Source organism: Bombina bombina, chromosome 1 (assembly GCF_027579735.1).
Source record: "Bombina bombina isolate aBomBom1 chromosome 1, aBomBom1.pri, whole genome shotgun sequence".
In the NCBI taxonomy this organism is placed as follows: domain Eukaryota; kingdom Metazoa; phylum Chordata; class Amphibia; order Anura; family Bombinatoridae; genus Bombina; species Bombina bombina.
In genome coordinates, this window is record NC_069499.1 from 538,907,218 (window position 1) to 538,924,797 (window position 17,580).

The 17,580-nt window shown below is 36.3% G+C and overlaps 1 protein-coding gene across 3 annotated transcripts in view; it reads right to left on the reverse strand.

Moving 5' to 3' along the window:
• The window catches only part of PARD3B (par-3 family cell polarity regulator beta), a 1,914,565-nt gene that overhangs the window by 744,232 nt on the left and 1,152,753 nt on the right, over positions 1-17,580 (reverse strand). For all 3 annotated transcript variants that reach the window (XM_053698659.1, XM_053698658.1, XM_053698660.1), the window contains exon 18: positions 8,923-9,145. In XM_053698659.1, coding sequence (XP_053554634.1) covers positions 8,923-9,145 — 223 coding nt within the window. The remainder of the gene's footprint in view (positions 1-8,922; positions 9,146-17,580) is intronic.

Sequence of the window (17,580 nt, forward strand, 5' to 3'; positions counted from 1 at the left end):
ATTTCCCATATATTATTGAAATGTTATTTCATATAATTATGTAGAGGATCGCTAACTATAGTGGGTGAAACAATGTTACCTCTTTATTTGTTCCACCATTTTAATAATAAATTAATAATAAACCTAACCATTAAAAGGTATAGATGTGTCAAAAATATCAACAACCAATCTGTAATAATCATATACTGTAGATATATATTTTTATTTTATTTATTATTTGTCCATTTATTTTATACAATAAACTAAAAGTATTCAGAGAAAACCACATAGTCAGGCCATTGCGCTTGTTGCATTGAGGTTTCATGATCCCATGCCCAGGAAGGGGTTACCTCTTATGAATTAAATATTTAAACCCTCTTGCACCAGGATGGAAAACAAAAGAAAAAATACATTTTTTTTTAAATTTCCATTAAAGGAACATGTAGTGTAAAACTGACTTCCCCTTAATGTGTTTCAAATTGCTTACATCAGCTGCGAGTATAAAATAATGGGACATTGCTCCTTTATGTTTATTTTGTATATGACTCAGATGATTTTGCTCTTTAAAACCAGATGATAAATGTACAGTTAGGTTGCAGAGAACTCCTTCCCTATGAGTACCTGTGTATGCCATGTCAACCACTAAATGAAAGAGACCCTCACCTAATAAAAGAGATGAAATCTATGAGAAAAGCTGTGTGGTTCAGTTACAGCAGGACTCTCAACTACAATGAATAGTCTGATGTGAACTTGTTCAAACCTACATAAGTCCAGAACCTCATCTAACGTTCCTGAAAATAAACCAGCATAAAATGCACTGCATGTCCTAGAGACCCTTGATGGGACCTATACACTAGCAGTAGTACCATGGGACCAATACACTAGCAGTAGTACCATGGAACCTATACACTAGCAGTAGTACCATGGGACCTATACACTAGCAGTAGTACCATGAGACCTATACACTAGCAGTAGTACACCATGGGACCTATACACTAGCTATGCCAGGATAAAGAACTGTGAAAGAGACAAGAAAAACTAACTGGATTTAACTAAGAAATCAGCTTTGGTGAAAATGAGTTTAATACCTTAAAAAGGGGGTCATTTCTAATCAGGAATAAGAGTAATTTGATAAAAAAAAGTGGCAGAGGGGCCATAACCATTTTACTATGAATTTTATGATTTAACATCAGCCATTTTATACCTCCTATATATCAGTTTTATAATTGTGTTCACCTTTTTACATCTTTTATTGATTAAAAATGTGTGCTCCATAGCTTTGATATTTTACATGCATAAAATGATATAACTAAAATATAAACCAGCGGCATTAAGGGAGGCCCTTATTAATTAAATTCATTCTGGAACTTCCTATAGGCTTATTTTGCTTTGGCCTTTTATTTGTTTTGTTTTTTTTATTATTATTTTATGATAAAGAACAATAATTCGCTGCTGCGGTCTCAATAGCTTCTTCAGCTTAAAGAGACATTAAACACAAACATTTTCTTTCATGGTTCAGTCAGAGCATACCATTTTAAACAACTTTCTAATTTACTTCTATTATTTAATTTGCTTCCTTCTCTTGCTATTCTTTGCTGAAAGGTTTATATAGGAAAGCTCAAGAGCAGCAAATAACCTAGGTTCTATTTGCTGATTGGTGGCTGCATATATATATATATATATATATATATATATATATATATATATATATATATATATACACACACACACAGAGATTGTCATTGGCTTACCCATGTATTCAGTTAGAAACCAGTCGTGCAATGCTGCTCCTTCAACAAATGATACCAAGAGAATGAAGCAAATTTGATAATAGAAGTAAACTGGAAAGTTGTTTAAAATTGAATGTTCTACCTAAATAATGAAAGAAAATGTTTGGGTTTCATGCCCCTTTAAGTCCTCTCTCAGTAGAGTCCTCACTCTTGTAAAATCTAAATTGATAATTTCATGAACAACAAACATTGTCCCTGAGATCCTACTAAAGACTTAGATATTACTAAAGTCTTAGATATTAAAGGGTTTTTAAACTGTTTAGTTTAAAATGTATTGTAGAGTTGTCCCTTTTATGTATAAAAACTATATATATATATATATTTATATAATACTTAGCCGGTGGCCCAGCACTCCTTCCACATAGGTGTAATCACCGCCTGGGTGCTATCCTCATTGAGATTAAATAGAACTGTATTGATGAAGGAGGGCACTCACAGAACTTAAACATAAAGTAGTGTAAATTTATTTCCAAATGAAGGAGGGTACTCACAGGACTTAAACATAAAGTAGTGTAAATTTATTTCCAAATGCGTAACAACATTAGATAGAATGTTCACGTTTCGACCCCATTATGGGCCTTCTTCAAGACAAAATTGATCTTCAAGTGCTCATTGTAGTTATGCTAGACCGCCTTCACAGCAAGAGACTGCGTGCTGTATTTTTTGAGGTAGAAATGTTGACATTCTATCTAATGTTACGCATTTGGAAATAAATTTACACTACTTTATGATTCAAAAAAATCCTGTGAGTGCCCTTCTTCATCAATACAGTTATATATATATATATATATATATATATATATATATATTATTCGTTAAAGCATGAAAGTGATGCAAAAGTCTTTTTTTTTTTTAAATTAAATCTTTATTTAGACAATTTCGGGTACAATCAAACAGAAAGGAACAGTTAGATTGAGCTTACATAATAAAAGCTGTGACAATATATCATACAGATCCTATACAAAATCAAGACCCTCTGGTACCCTTATTGTATTTTCCTGTTTTTTATTCCCCCCCCCCCCCTTGTCCCTTCCCTCAGTGATGCAAAAGTCTTAACATTAACATAACCTTTTTTTAATGCATAAAAAAATAAAATTATATATATATATATATTTTTAAGATGTTTAAGCAGTGCATGATAAACCTTTTGTAGAGTTTTCTGCCCATTTATAACCAATACATTTAGAAATGACTATCATTGCATGAAATGAAGACAATATAAGCTTTAACCTCTCTTACAACAGTTCCTCCTACAAGAAAAAATGCAGTAGAACTGCATAATTAACAAGTGCATAATAAAAAGACAATGCAATAGCACTTACACTGTGAGATTGTGCACATGCTCAGTAGGAGCTGGTGTCTCAGGAAATGTGAATATAAAAAGACTGTGTACAGTTTGTTAGTGGAAGTAAATTGTAAAGTTTCTTAAAAATGCCTGTTCTATCTAAATCATGAAAGCTTAATTTGGACTTTACTATCCCTTTAAGTTTGGATTTCTGGGTAGAAACCTTTGTTGGCCTTTAACACAAAGTTATGTGCAAACAACAATGCGATAATAAGTTGCTCTAATACATTAGAGCATTTTCATGTTCATTCAAGTCTTAAAGAAATCAAGAGCTGTGAATTATGGTTTGCTTGAAAGGAATTGTGCTCAGTATTGTGTTGGGTAGCATTATCTTTGCAATAAAAGGGGAAAATAAACAAAAGGTATTTGTCCACTCAGCATTATGTGTCTTCACTGTCCATTATCATTTCATTTAATCCATCCCAGCAAACAAGAAGATTTATAGGGGCTCTGTGTGTGCAAGACAAGCCTAAGCATTGTGTTATCTTCATTTTCACTAGGTTTTCTACCCATGCAAACCCAATGTCATAAGAAGGACTTATTAAAAAAATAAAAAGGTATTATAAGTGGATGACCATAGTCATTTATATAATTAATTACACACAATCACCCAGAAACTAAAGCTGTTAATATTGATTTCAGGATCAATTCTCTTAGAACTAAAGCAGAGGTTCCAACAACGCCTCCTGCTCATTATATATAACTATATTGGCTCACAATTTTGTTTTTTGGAAGGTGAAGGAGGAGATAGGTTGTGCAAATGAAATTGTCGTACTAATTTGCTTTGTATGTTATTTGCTTTTCAGACTTCTACATAAATAGCTCTGTATACAAACACACATTTACATTTTTTGCTGTGCATAAAGTTATGTGTTTTATTTGCCGTCTCCATGTAAACTATATCTCTATTAATCTACACTGTAGTTTCTTTCTGTATCACATTTCGAACCTTCCCTACAGATGCTTAACTTTGTAAGCAACTCAGCTTTAAAACATATTTTATATGTAATGTATTCCAGCCTTCACACTGCTTGGCTTAATGGAAGTCAATATCTGTATATTATACTATCCACTCGGCAATTCTATTACAGACTCCACACCGCCGGTCATAAAAAGTATCATTCTGAGCACAGGCCCATAACAGTAATGATAAAAGGGCCCATTTCTCTTCCCCCAACTAGAATGAAACATTTAAATCACCACGGCTCTTTGCTCTAAGGAAAATTGGCAAATTAACAGGGCTAAAAAAGGATAAAATATTCATGGCTGGTGAAGAAAGAGAAGTAAATAATTGAAGATAAATTGTCAAGCAGTGATAAAAAAAAAAACATATGAAAAGTCCCAGAAAGCAAAATGACAAAAGATGGCATGGGTTTGACTCTAATTGCTGTCTTGTTTGTAGAACAGGGGATTTACACCAAGGTATCCATTTTCAAAACTTTATCATTCCATCAGGTCCTTGTGTTACAGAGGCGGAGGGGAAGGTGCCGACAAAATAACTGAACAGGCATTTTAGTAACGTTTTTAGCAAGTATATTTAGTCTCTCTCGTAGCAATTATGCAGGTTTACTTATGCAAATGGTCATCCAGTTTTAAAGACAGTACAGCAATTTTACATTACCCAGGATTCTGTAGCATATGCAGATGTTGCCAGACAATATGCTATTTTGAGCTTTCACCAGACATGCCAGCTTGGTTTGAAAGGTAGAATTATCTATATTTTACTTTAACGCCTTATTGAATGCTGCAATACATTACAAAGCAATGCCGCATGATCTTGTAACCTGAAGATGAAAAGGGATACAGTTATAACTGTTATTTAATACATACTCTGACATACAAAAAGATAAGGGTCATTTATAAGTTGTCTACTTTTTATACCCACTTTGTTATTTTCCATCATGGTGATTGGATTTTAATTAAAATTGAGGGAGGGGATCACTCTTTAATGAGATGTACGGGGAAGCAATTTAACACAGTGGATAAAAAAAAAATAATTAAATTGTTATTTGTATTCATCTCATCTTTACTAATTTCCATAAAGAATAATTGTTTGGCTTATCCTGTTGCTGGTGATTTTTATAATAGTGAGATTCAACAACTGCAGCCCTAATAACACATTCAGCCGGCAGGAATTGCTTACATACCAGTGCGGGGTCAAATAACTGCTCTATTAACCAGGAAAAAGTAGGAAACTATTAAGAGCAATTGTAAATAATCATAAAATACACCACTTTAGCTGTTTGTTTTAGGTTCTTGAGGGATGAGGTCTCATTAGCCAAAATTGCAGTCGAACCCCCCTGAGTTTTGTCAATATTTAAATTGTTAGGGACCATTCAGTAATTAATCATGTTACACAGTGACTTTACATGAAAACCATATATTGCAAGGAACTGTTAGCAGAACATTCTAAACGCAGACTGCAGTACTAGGTCATCAAGTCTGCTTTTTTTCTACAAATAAGAGAACAAATATAGGCTGCCCATATTGGTCCTATTAAAATGGCACTGCTGTTATACCAGCTGAATAGTATAAAATGTAAAGGAAATTGCTCATTTAGTTTTATTTATGTATATGAAATGGCTGTTTTTCCTAACGGAATCAACCACCCATTCAAATTGACTTTTAGGGATAGCAGACCTCCCTATCTTATCTTTCTCTCTATACATCAAGGAATCTTATTGCTGTCTGTACCAAAAATGTCAATACTTTAATTGGATTAAAAAGCTTTTCTATAGGTAATACTACAATACTGGAATGTTCAGTATAGGTTACTGTTTCAGCAGATGAAATCAGTTATGTCAAATAACAAAAAAAGGTAAATAGGCTACTTATAAACAATATAATACACTCCAGCAGGTGAATGGATTATTGGGAACACAACAAATGGGAGAAAAAAGTTACAGTACACTGTCCCTTTGAGTTTGATGTAACATAGTGAGTGATGCAAATTTAAGACAGGGATGAGGTTTGAATGATTCTATTCATAGGATTTTCTAGGATCTCAAATAATTACATATTTTGAAGCCGAAATACGGACGGATTTAGGGGTAGATTTATCATACCCTGGGCGAACATGATTCGGTGTAGCGGATCATGTCCGTCCGACATCAATAAATGCTGTCTGTATTTATCATTGTACGAGCATTTCTGCCGCCCCCCTGCACATTCACGATCAATCAGCCGCTAGCAGGGGGTGTCAATAATCTTGATTGCTGTCTGCCACCTCAGAGGTGGCAGATGAGTTCAGGATCTTACGACCGCTGCTTCTTAACTTAAGTTTCATGCGGACCTGAAACTTCAGGGGTAGATTACAGCATCCGCTGCTTGATAAATCTACCCCTTACTCTCAACTTGTGGGGCCCAAGAAAAGCCTACACATTTTTGACACAGTATCTGACTGATTGGTTGGTTGGACTATAACAGTCACATGAACATAAGAAAGCAATCCCTATAACTTGTCCAGCCAGGCAGGTGTTGTGCTACAAAAAATGCTCAGTGGTTGCTTACATTGTCTACATGCTTGTGGAAGGTGCATATGTGCTTAAAGAGATCCCATTCTAAAGCTTAAGGGACATTAACAAAACTATGTAGGAAACCTGGAAATAATAATATAAATGCAATATTTACTGTCCATATTGTACATATATAAAAACGTCATATATCCGGACATATTAACTGTCTATATTGTACATATATAAAAACGTCATATATCCGGACATATTAACTGTCTATATTGTACATATATAAAAACGTCATATATCCGGACATATTAACTGTCTATATTGAAGATTTTCAAGTCTTTCTTGTCCACTTAATTGTTCACTCTTAAAGAAACATTGTAATGCACAAGACGCTCTAATTCACAACACTATCTAATTAATTAACAAATGCAACTTTTGCATTACTGACCCTACATAAACATGTGCTCAAAAGAAGTTAAACACACAGGTGAAGTCCCACTTTAAAGACACAGCCAGTGATTGATGGGGTCCTAGCAACTACTGCTTTAAATTGGCTGACCAATGCTTGTCGCTCCTGAGTGGGACTTTTTCTATGTATTTAACCCCTTTATAGGGTTAGTACTGAAAACAAATGCTCTCATCCTAACAGGCAGTTGTCAAAGAGAGTGATTTCTGTTCCTGCTGTAGTAAGGCATGCTGTAACTTTAAGGAGGCCTACAAGATCAATAAGACATTTACAGTAGTCTTTAAAAGTTCTCTGTTTGCAGTTTGACGCTGCTTGTGTATTGAGTGTTTTAACCACCTCTTACGCTGGGAATTTGTTATCCGATTACTGGTTTGACTTGGCCACCCCTTTTGTATTACGCCCTTAGCATGGACTTCTTGGTTATTTGACTTCAGCTTGTTTATAGACATTGCATCTGTTTACTGATTTTGTGCTGATTTAGAATTATTTTATTCCCTAGCCTTTGTAGTTTGCTCCCTTTTAAAATTAACTTGATTTTAAAAGATCTTTTGTTATTTCTAGTTACCTAAGCAAGTTAGTCTTCATGTGGATAGCAAGAACAACTTTTACCAAGGTATAGTTTCCTTAGGTAATTAGAATTATTAATTTACAGCTCCGAAAAGAGCCGGATATCGCTTAGTTTCGCATTCGGATCAAATGCACAAGCCAACTTTCTAGTACTTATTTGCTCTTTTATTTTGTAGGTGATAATTAAAGTATTTTAGAGAGAGTACAGGTACTAAGTTTGTAGCTCTCTTACCCCTAATCCCTCCTTGGTTTAACTTTTAGTGCCCCAGTAAAAGTTTGTGGTAAGTTGGGCCTCTCATTGATTCCAGCTTGTTTTATGCTATACAACAGTACTCCAACTGACGCTGGTGAAGATGTGGGCTTGGCCAGGAAAACGGTTTGGGGTTTATTACAGCGCTAGGGTATTTGAACATGACATTTTTTGCATTAAAATGCCCCTTTAACAGTTTTCTTTTCTTCAATGTGAATGTTTGGTAAAAGAGACAATAAAACAAAGCAAAAAACAACTGTACTGTGAATAATCTTTACACAAGTATGAAACCTAACCACATAGTTAATATTTTTGCATCAATTTACAGGAAAAGCTCAAAGTATAATGCAACTAGCAATGTAATTAGAAATACCTTTGTACAAGATGCAATGAACATGTTTGTATAAGGTGGGTAACTGTAAATCACTGGGTCTTCTGTCGGTTTCTCTCACTCTTAAGACTTCTCTCTCCATACTTCCTTCTTGTGTCTCCATATTGACACCCAATTATATAACAGCATGCCAGGCGCCCTTAATAGTAGCAACTACCGACCCTGGCAGTTATGTTTGTCGCCCATGCATATATCTTCCCCGCTTGTAAACAAGAAATATAACAACCTACTGGATTCACACATACAAATCCACATTTATTGCAAACATCATTAGCTATAACCATCGTACATCATTATAAAGTGATTGTAATGTGAAAAACACACTTGGCTTCACTATGGTTTTACTTTGCTGATAGAAGAGTCATAATTCTGTATTTTTCCTGCACCAAGGTTGACTTTTAATCTAAAAGTTACAAATTGACAACACATATTTACTAATCTCAAATCTTACATTTTGGTATGGCAGAAATACTGATGATAAAAAACAAACAAAACAACAACACATCTTCCATCAACAAACAAATGGTTTGCACCTAGAGAGGCAAATCTAAACAGGTAGCGCACAGCTTGATAACTTGTATTGCCTAAACCAGGGATTTATGGTTTAGGTGGGACCTAGAACGTTCTATGGTGACGGTAGCAAAAGAAGGATCATGGTATCTGCTTGTACCTCATAATTGCTGCAAAGCCCTTCTTCTTGTTTTTTTTCTCTTGATCTTCACTCTCCTCTCGTTTTTTCTTATCTTTCACTTTAGTTTTTTCCTTCTTTTTCTCTTTCTTTTTCTTGTCTTTTTTGGACTTGTCAGCATCCTTGAGCTCAGGATTCCCTGGAGGACCCGATTCAGTGCTTGGGGTTTCTCGGCTAGAGTGTGAGCTAACATCAGACAGGCCATCTGCAGGGAAAAGAAGAAATCAATAGAGCACATGGTGAGTACATTCAGGGCCTTCAATGAGATCACCAAGCATTTGGGCATGAAATTCTTAATAAGAGCCGAGTTTCCACACTCCAGCTGGCTCTAACACCTGATCATGAATGCCAGATCAGGTATCAAGAAAATGAACTTTATAGAACTGTTCATTAGCTCAAACAAAATCCCAGTAGCGAAAGGTCAATGCTGCAATATTTCTTCTCTTCATTGATAAAGGGTTAAAGGGCTCATTTAAAAAGTATGATTATCACAATTTTGACTAGCAGCATAATCTTTATACTAAACTTTACAATACAAAACTATTTTCTACAAATTCTCTTTACAAAGTTTCCAAAAATACTCCAGCATAATAGTAGCTACATTTAGAAATTGTTGCTTTGTAACTATGGATATTGCAAGCAAGACAGAGAACAATGTGTAAAGCGCTCCCTGCTATGTATTTCTAAAATCTGTTTAGAGAACGGTCATATCATTCTATAACAGATGTGCAAAATTATTGGGGGAAGGCAGTGGAGCAAAGACGGGTTGTATTAATAATGATGATTATATAGAAGGGTTTTTAGAAATGTTGAAAGCACTATTTTACTTTTGAAATAGAGCTGCCAAAATAGAGCAAGGCAGAAAACTAGTAATTCAGTAAATAACAGAGATAAGAGAAGGACGGCAATGTGATGTAACCAAAGGATTAGCCTCTCAGCTGAGAATGTGCTGTATCATCTGCAGGGTTCTAGGTTTTTACACCTCTGACTTCCTATGAAGCAGTTGTGCTCCTGAACATGTCCCTTCACTTGACACAGTGATTCACGTGTTTAATAACAGATTTAGACTGGCATACACATATAGGACTAGCCCCTGCAGTAATCAGTAATTATGTCAGCAGTCAGATAAGGGGGGGAGTTATGGGTAGGTTTTTTAACCAGTGGACTCAAAGGAACATAAACACCTTGTTGTCTTGCAATAATCTTACCTATTAGCCGAGTGTGAAACATTTCTATGCAAGAGCTCATTTACATCTGATTTCTGAATGGCCATAGCAAAGGATCAAGCCTGTGTGTGTATGTTTGTGTGTATATGTGTGTATGTATATATATATATATATATATATATATATATATATATATATATATATATATATATATATATATATATATATGTGTGTATGTATGCATGTGTATGCATGTATGTATATTTGTGTGTATATGTGTGTGTGTGTGTATGTATGCATGTGTGTGTATGTATATATACACAACACAGAGAAAACCCTGCACTCACCAGCAAGCTCACAGTTAAGATTTAAAAGCAAAAATGGAAAGGTTAGTTACCAGATCTGGCCAAATGGGACAAGCCCAGGTACCACGTCAAGGTCCTTTCCAATACCCGAGACCCTAGCATAGCCACACAATGCAAGCTCTCAAATCCAAACAAACTTGGAACAATGGAGGGGTGCACAGGCTTATGTAATCACCCAGAAATATATAAAACACGGAAGGGGACTGCACTCCAAGACCGGACCGGGTACACATCCTATGACCCAGCAACATGCTCAGTCCTGGGTGCTCAGTGGCACTCACAAAAAGCCGTGCTGTCACCATAGTCACAGGCAGTCAACCCCAGACAGGAGTGGGTGCAAGAACCATAGGGAAATTACAAAACAAATTAATATAACACATAGAGAAAATCCTGCACTCACCAGCAAGCTTACAGTTAAGATTTAAAAGCAAAAATGGAAAGGTTAGTTGGAAAGGTTAGTTAACACATCTGGCCAAATGGGACAAGCCCAGGCACCCCTCCCTTGTTCCCAGTTTGTTTGGATTTGAGAGCTTGCATTGTGTGGCTGTGTTAGGGACTCAGGTATTGGAAAGGACCTTGACGTGGTACCTGGACTTGTCCCATTTGGCCAGATGCGGTAACTAACCTTTCTATTTTTGCTTTTAAATCTTAACTGTGAGCTTGCTGGTGAGTGCAGGGTTTTCTCTATGTGTTGTATTAATTTGTTTTGTAATTCCCCTATGGTTCTTGCACCCACTCCTGTCTGGGGTTGACTGCCTGTGACTCTGGTGACAGCACAGCTTTTTGTGAGTGCCACTGAGCACCCAGGGCTGAGCATGTTACTGGGTTGTGGGATGTGTGCCCGTTTCGGTTGTGGAGTGCAGTCCCCTTCCGTGTTTTATATATATATATATATATATATATATGTGTGTGTGTGTGTGTATATATATGCAGGGCTCAAAGCATTAAAGGATCAGTCAACACAATAGATTTGCATAATCAACAAATGCAATATAACAAGACAATGCAATAGCACTTAGTCTGAACTTCAAATGAGTAGTAGATTTTTTTTGACAATTTTAAAAGTTATGTCTTTTTCCACTCCCCCTGTACCATGTGACAGCCGTCAGCCAATCACAAATGCATACACGTACCATGTGACAGCAATCAGTCTTTCACAAATGCCTACACACTTATTCTTGCACATGCTCAGTAAGAGCTGGTGACTCAAAAAGTTTAAATATAAAAAGACTGTGCACATTTAGTTAATGGAATTAAATTGAAAAGTTGTTTAAAATGGCATGCTCTATCTGAATAATGAAAGTTTAATTTTGATTGAGTGTCCGTTTAAGCTACTAGCCCGCCCAAAATTAGACTCACCACTTTTGATACATCCACTATCCCACTCACACCACACTCACTAACTTCCCCCACTTTGCATTTGTTTAGCGAATGTGAAACACCTTATTGTACATTCATTTTTTATATTGTTTTTGTTTTATGCCATAAATTAAAAAATGCTACATACAATAATAAATTAACAAAAATAAGTGCATAGCAACATCAACTGTGGTTCTGGGTAAGAAAACAACTGGACAGAAAAAGGAAGTTGTTGACTGAGAGAAAGCAGAGAGTGTTGACATTAATGTGAGGTCATAGCAGACCTGGAAAAATTGTTTTCTAATTATAATCTCTCATTTATCTTTCTCCACTCCCTCCTCTCTTCAATCTCTCTTTTTACCCCCTCCCTTCTCTCTCAGGCTATATCTTCTCTCTCATATCTCTTCACTCTTTTTTTTCTCTCTCCACTTTCATGTTTCCTCTCCAATCTCATTCTGCCCTGTTTACCCTCTCAGAAGAAACAGTCTAAGCAGTAATGGGGTCCTTATAGCCCTGAAGGAATAACATATTCTTGTCCTATCATGGATATATAATATCCCTTTAGTTAATATTAGTAGACATTCTCTCACTAACTTTCACTTGCCACTGTTAAATTTCCACTCGCCAATGGTGTATGTATATGTGTGTTTTTGTGTGCATATATATATGTGTGTGTAGGTATATGTGTGTGGGTGTATGTGTGTATGTATAACTAAGTGTATATCTTCCTCTCACTGAAACATTACTTTACACATACTTTCTTTATACCTTTGCCTCTGTATTTAGGTGATGTGATCTATAATGTTTTAAATAATTTGAATATCTGCTTCTAAGGCCCAGAATAACATGTGACATAACTTATTGAAACTATTTCTCCAAAGTACTTGTTCTTGCTTGCTATGATTGTAAAGTATTTGCTCTTGCTTGCTTTTATTGTAAAGTACTTGCTCTTATTTGCTATATTTGTAAAGTACTTGCTTTTGCTTGCTTTTATTGTAAAGTACTTGCTCTTGTTTGCTATGATTGTAAAGTACTTGCTCTTGCTTGCTTTTATTGTATAGTACTTGCTTTTATTGTAAAGTATTTGCTCTTGTTTGCTTTTATTGTAAAGTACTTGCTTTTTTGTAAAGTACTTGTTCTTGCTTGCTATGATTGTAAAGTATGTGCTTTTGCTTGCTATGATTGTAAAGTATTTGCTCTTGTTTGCTATGATTGTAAAGTACTTGTTCTTGATTGCTATGATTGTAAAGTACTTGCTCTTGCTTGCATTTATTGTAAAGTACTTGCTCTTGTTTGCTATGATTATAAAGTACTTGTTCTTGATTGCTATGATTGTAAAGTACTTGCTCTTGCTTGCATTTATTGTAAAGTAATTGTTCTTGTTTGCTATGATTGTAAAGTACTTGCTCTTGTTTGCTATGATTGTAAAGTACTTGCTCTTGCTTGCTATGATTGTAAAGTACTTGCTCTTGCTTGCTTTTATTGCAAAGTATTTTCTCTTGCTTGTTATGATTGTAAACTAGTTGTTCTTGCTTGCTTTTATTGTAAAATACTTGCTCTTACTTAATTTTATTGTAAAAGTATTTGCTCTTGCTTGCTTTTATTGCAAAGTATTTGCTCTTAATTGCTATGATTGTAAAGTACTTGCTCTTTCTATGATTGTAAAGTACTTTCTCTTGCTTGCTATTATTGTAAAATACTTATTTTTGCTTGCTATGATTGTAAAGTACTTGCTCTTGTTTGCTATGATTGTAAAGTACTTGCTCTTGCTTGCTATTATTGTAAACTACTTGCTCTTGCTTGCTATGATTGTAAACTACTTGTTCTTGCTTGCTATGATTGTAAAGTACTTGCTCTTGCTTGCTATGGCATAGATTTAGAGTTCTGCGTTAGCCGTCAAAAGCAGCGTTAAGGGGTCCTAACGCTGCTTTTGGCCGCCCGCTGGTATTTAGTGTCGGCCAGGTAAAGGTGTACCGCTCACTTTCAAGCCGCAACTTTTCCATACCGCAGATCCCCTTTGCGTATCCTATCTTTTCAATGGGATCTGCCTAACGCTGGTATTTAGAGTCTTGGCTGAAGTGAGCGTTACACCTCTACCGACAAGACTCCAAATGCCCATGACAAGGCTGTAGTTAAGAGCTTTATATGCTAACGCCGGTATATAAAGCTCTTAACTACAGTGCTCTAAAGTACACTAACACCCATAAACTACCTATGTACCCCTAAACCGAGGTCCCCCCACATCGCCGCCACTATAATAAATATTTTTAACCCCTAATCTGCCAACCGCACATTGCCGCAACTTACATTATCTCTATGAACCCCTAATCTGCTGCCCCTAACATCGCAGACACCTACATAATATTTATTAACCCCTTATCTGCCCCCCCCCCCCAACGTCGCCACCACCTAACTTCAAGTATTAACCCCTAATCTGCCAACCGGACCTCGCCACTACTATAATAAATGTATTAACCCCTAAAGCTAAGTCTAACCCTAACACCCCCCTAAATTAAATAGAATTTTAATCTAACAAAATAAATTAACTCTTATTAACTAAAGTATTCCTATTTAAAACTAAATACTTACCTGTAAAATAAACTCTTATATAGCTACAATATAATGAATAATTATATTGTAGCTATTTTAGGATTTATATTTATTTTACAGGCAACTTTGTATTTATTTTAACTAGGTACAATAGCTATTAAATAGTTATTAACTATTTAATAGCTACCTAGTTAAAATAATTACAAAATTACCTGTAAAATAAATCCTAACCTAAGTTACAATTAAACCCAACACTACACTATCATTAAATTAATTAAATAAATCAGCTACCAATACCTACAATTAAATACAATTAAATAAACTGAAATAAATTACAAAAAAACACAAACACTAAATTACAGAAAATAAAAAAATATTACAAGAATTTTAAACTAATTACACCTAATCTAAGCCCCCTAATAAAATAAAAAAGCCCCAAAATAAAAGTCCCTACCCTATTCTACATTACAAAGTAATCAGCTCTTTTACCAGCCCTTAAAAGGGCTTTTTGTGGGGCATGCCCCAAAGTAATCAGCTCTTTTTCCTGTAAAAAAAAATACAACCCCCCAACATTAAAACCCACCATGCACATACCCCTACTCTAACCCACCCAAAACCCCCTTAAATAAACCTAACACTACCCCCCTGAAGATCTCCCTACCTTGAGTCGTCTTCACCCAGCCGGGCCGAAGTCTTCATCCGATGAGGCAGAAGAGGACATCCAGACCGGTAGAAGTCTTCATCCTATCCGGGCAGAAGAGGACATCTGGACCGGCAGACATCTTCATCCAAGCGGCATCTTCTATCTTCATCCATCCGGAGCGGAGCCATCTTCTTCCCAGCCGACGCGGATCCATACTCTTCAACCAACGCCTACTCGCCGAATGAAGGTTCCTTTAAATGACGTCATCCAAGATGGCGTCCCTCGAATTCCGATTGGCTGATAGGATTCTATCAGCCAATCGGAATTAAGGTAGGAAAAATCTGATTGGCTGATTCAATCAGCCAATCCGATTCAAGTTCAATCCGATTGGCTGATCCAATCAGCCAATCAGATTGAGCTTGCATTCTATTGGCTGATCGGAACAGATTGAGCTTGCATTCTATTGGCTGATTCTATTGGCTTACCGCAAATCAATTACTTGTCTTGTAGGTACAGCTGTACCGCACACTTTTTTTGCCTTACCGCAAATCAACTTACGCAATTTGCGTATAGTCTATTTTCAATGAGACTTCCATAGCGCCGGTATTATAAGCTTGTCCTGGGAGGCCAAAAAGTGAGCGGTACAGCCTATACCATCAAGATTCGTAACGCATTCTAAAATCTGTAGTTATGAGTTTTACACTACAGAGCTGTAGCATAAAACTCAAAACTAAAGTGCTAAAAAGTACACTAACACCCATAAACTACCTATTAACCCCTAAACCGAGGCCCTCCCGCATCGCAAACACTAAAATAAAAATATTAACCCCCTAATCTGCCGCTCCCGACATCGCCGCCACTATAATAAACATATTAACCCCTAAACCGCCACACTCCCGCCTTGCAAACACTAGTTAAATATTATTAACCCCTAATCTGCTGTCCCTATCATCGCCGCCACCTACATACATTTATTAACCCCTAATCTGCCGCCCCCAATGTTGCTGCCACTCTATTATATTTATTAACCCCTAAACCTAAGTCTAACCCTTAACACCCCCTAAGTTAAATATAATTAAAATAAATATAAATAAAACCTACAATTATTACCTAAATTATTCCTATTTAAAACTAAATATTTACCTGTAAAATAAACCCTAAGCTAGCTACAATATAACTAATAGTTACATTGTAGCTAGCTTAGGGTTTATTTTTATTTCACAGGCAAGTTTGTATTTATTTTAACTAGGTAGAATAGTTACTAAATAGTTATTAACCATTTACTAACTACCTAGTTAAAATAAATACAAATTTACTTGTAAAATAAAACCTAACCTAAGTTACACTAACACCTAACCTTACACTACAATTAAATAAATTACCTAAATTAAATACAATTAACTAAATTAAATACAATTAGCTAAATTACAAACCCCCCCACTAAATTACAGAAATTTAAAAACAAATTACAAGATCTTTAAACTAATTACACCAAATCTAATAGCCCTATCAAAATAAAAAAAGCCCACCCAAAATAAAAAAAACCCTAGCCTAAACTAAACTACCAATAGCCCTTAAAAGGGCCTTTTGCGGGGCATTGCCCCAAAGAAATCAGCTCTTTTACCTGAAAAAAACATACAAACACCCCCCCAGCAGTAAAACCCACCACCCACACAACCAACCCCACAAATAAAACCCTAACTAAAAAAACCTAAGCTCCCAATTGCCCTGAAAAGGGCATTTGGATGGGCATTGCCTTTAAAAGGGCATTTAGCTCTATTGCTGCCCAAAGCCCTAACCTTAAAAGAAAACCCACCCAATAAACCCTTAAAAAAAACACTAACCCCCTGAAGATCCACTTACAGTTTTGAAGATCCGACATCCATCCTTAATGAAGCCGGGAGAAGTCTTCATCCAAGTCGGGAGCAGTCTTCATCCAAGCCGGGAGAAGTGGTCCTCCAGACGGGCAGAAGTCTTCATCCAGACGGCATCTTCTATCTTCATCCATCCCGTGCAGAGCGGGTCCATCTTCAAGACATCCTGTGCGGAGCATCCTCTTCCAACGACGACTACTCGACGAATGAAGGTACCTTTAAGTGACGTCATCCAAGATGGCGTCCCTTAAATTCCGATTGGCTGATAGAATTCTATCAGCCAATCGAAATTAAGGTTGAAAAAATCCTTTTGGCTGATGCAATCAGCCAATAGGATTGAACTTCAATCCTATTGGCTGCTCCGCGCTGGATGGATGAAGATAGAAGATGCCGTCTGGATGAAGACTTCTGCCCGTCTGGAGGACCACTACTCCCGGCTTGGATGAAGACTTCTCCCGGGTTCGTTGAGGATGGATGTCGGATCTTCAAAACTGTAAGTGGATCTTCAGGGAGTTAGTGTTAGGTTTTTATAAGGGTTTATTAGTGGGTTTTATGTTTAGGTTAGGGCTTTGGGCCGCAATAGAGCTAAATGCCCTTTTAAGGGCAATGCCCATCCAAATGCCATTTTCAGGGCAATGGGGAGCTTAGGTTTTTTTAGTTAGGGTTTTATTTGGGGGGTTGGT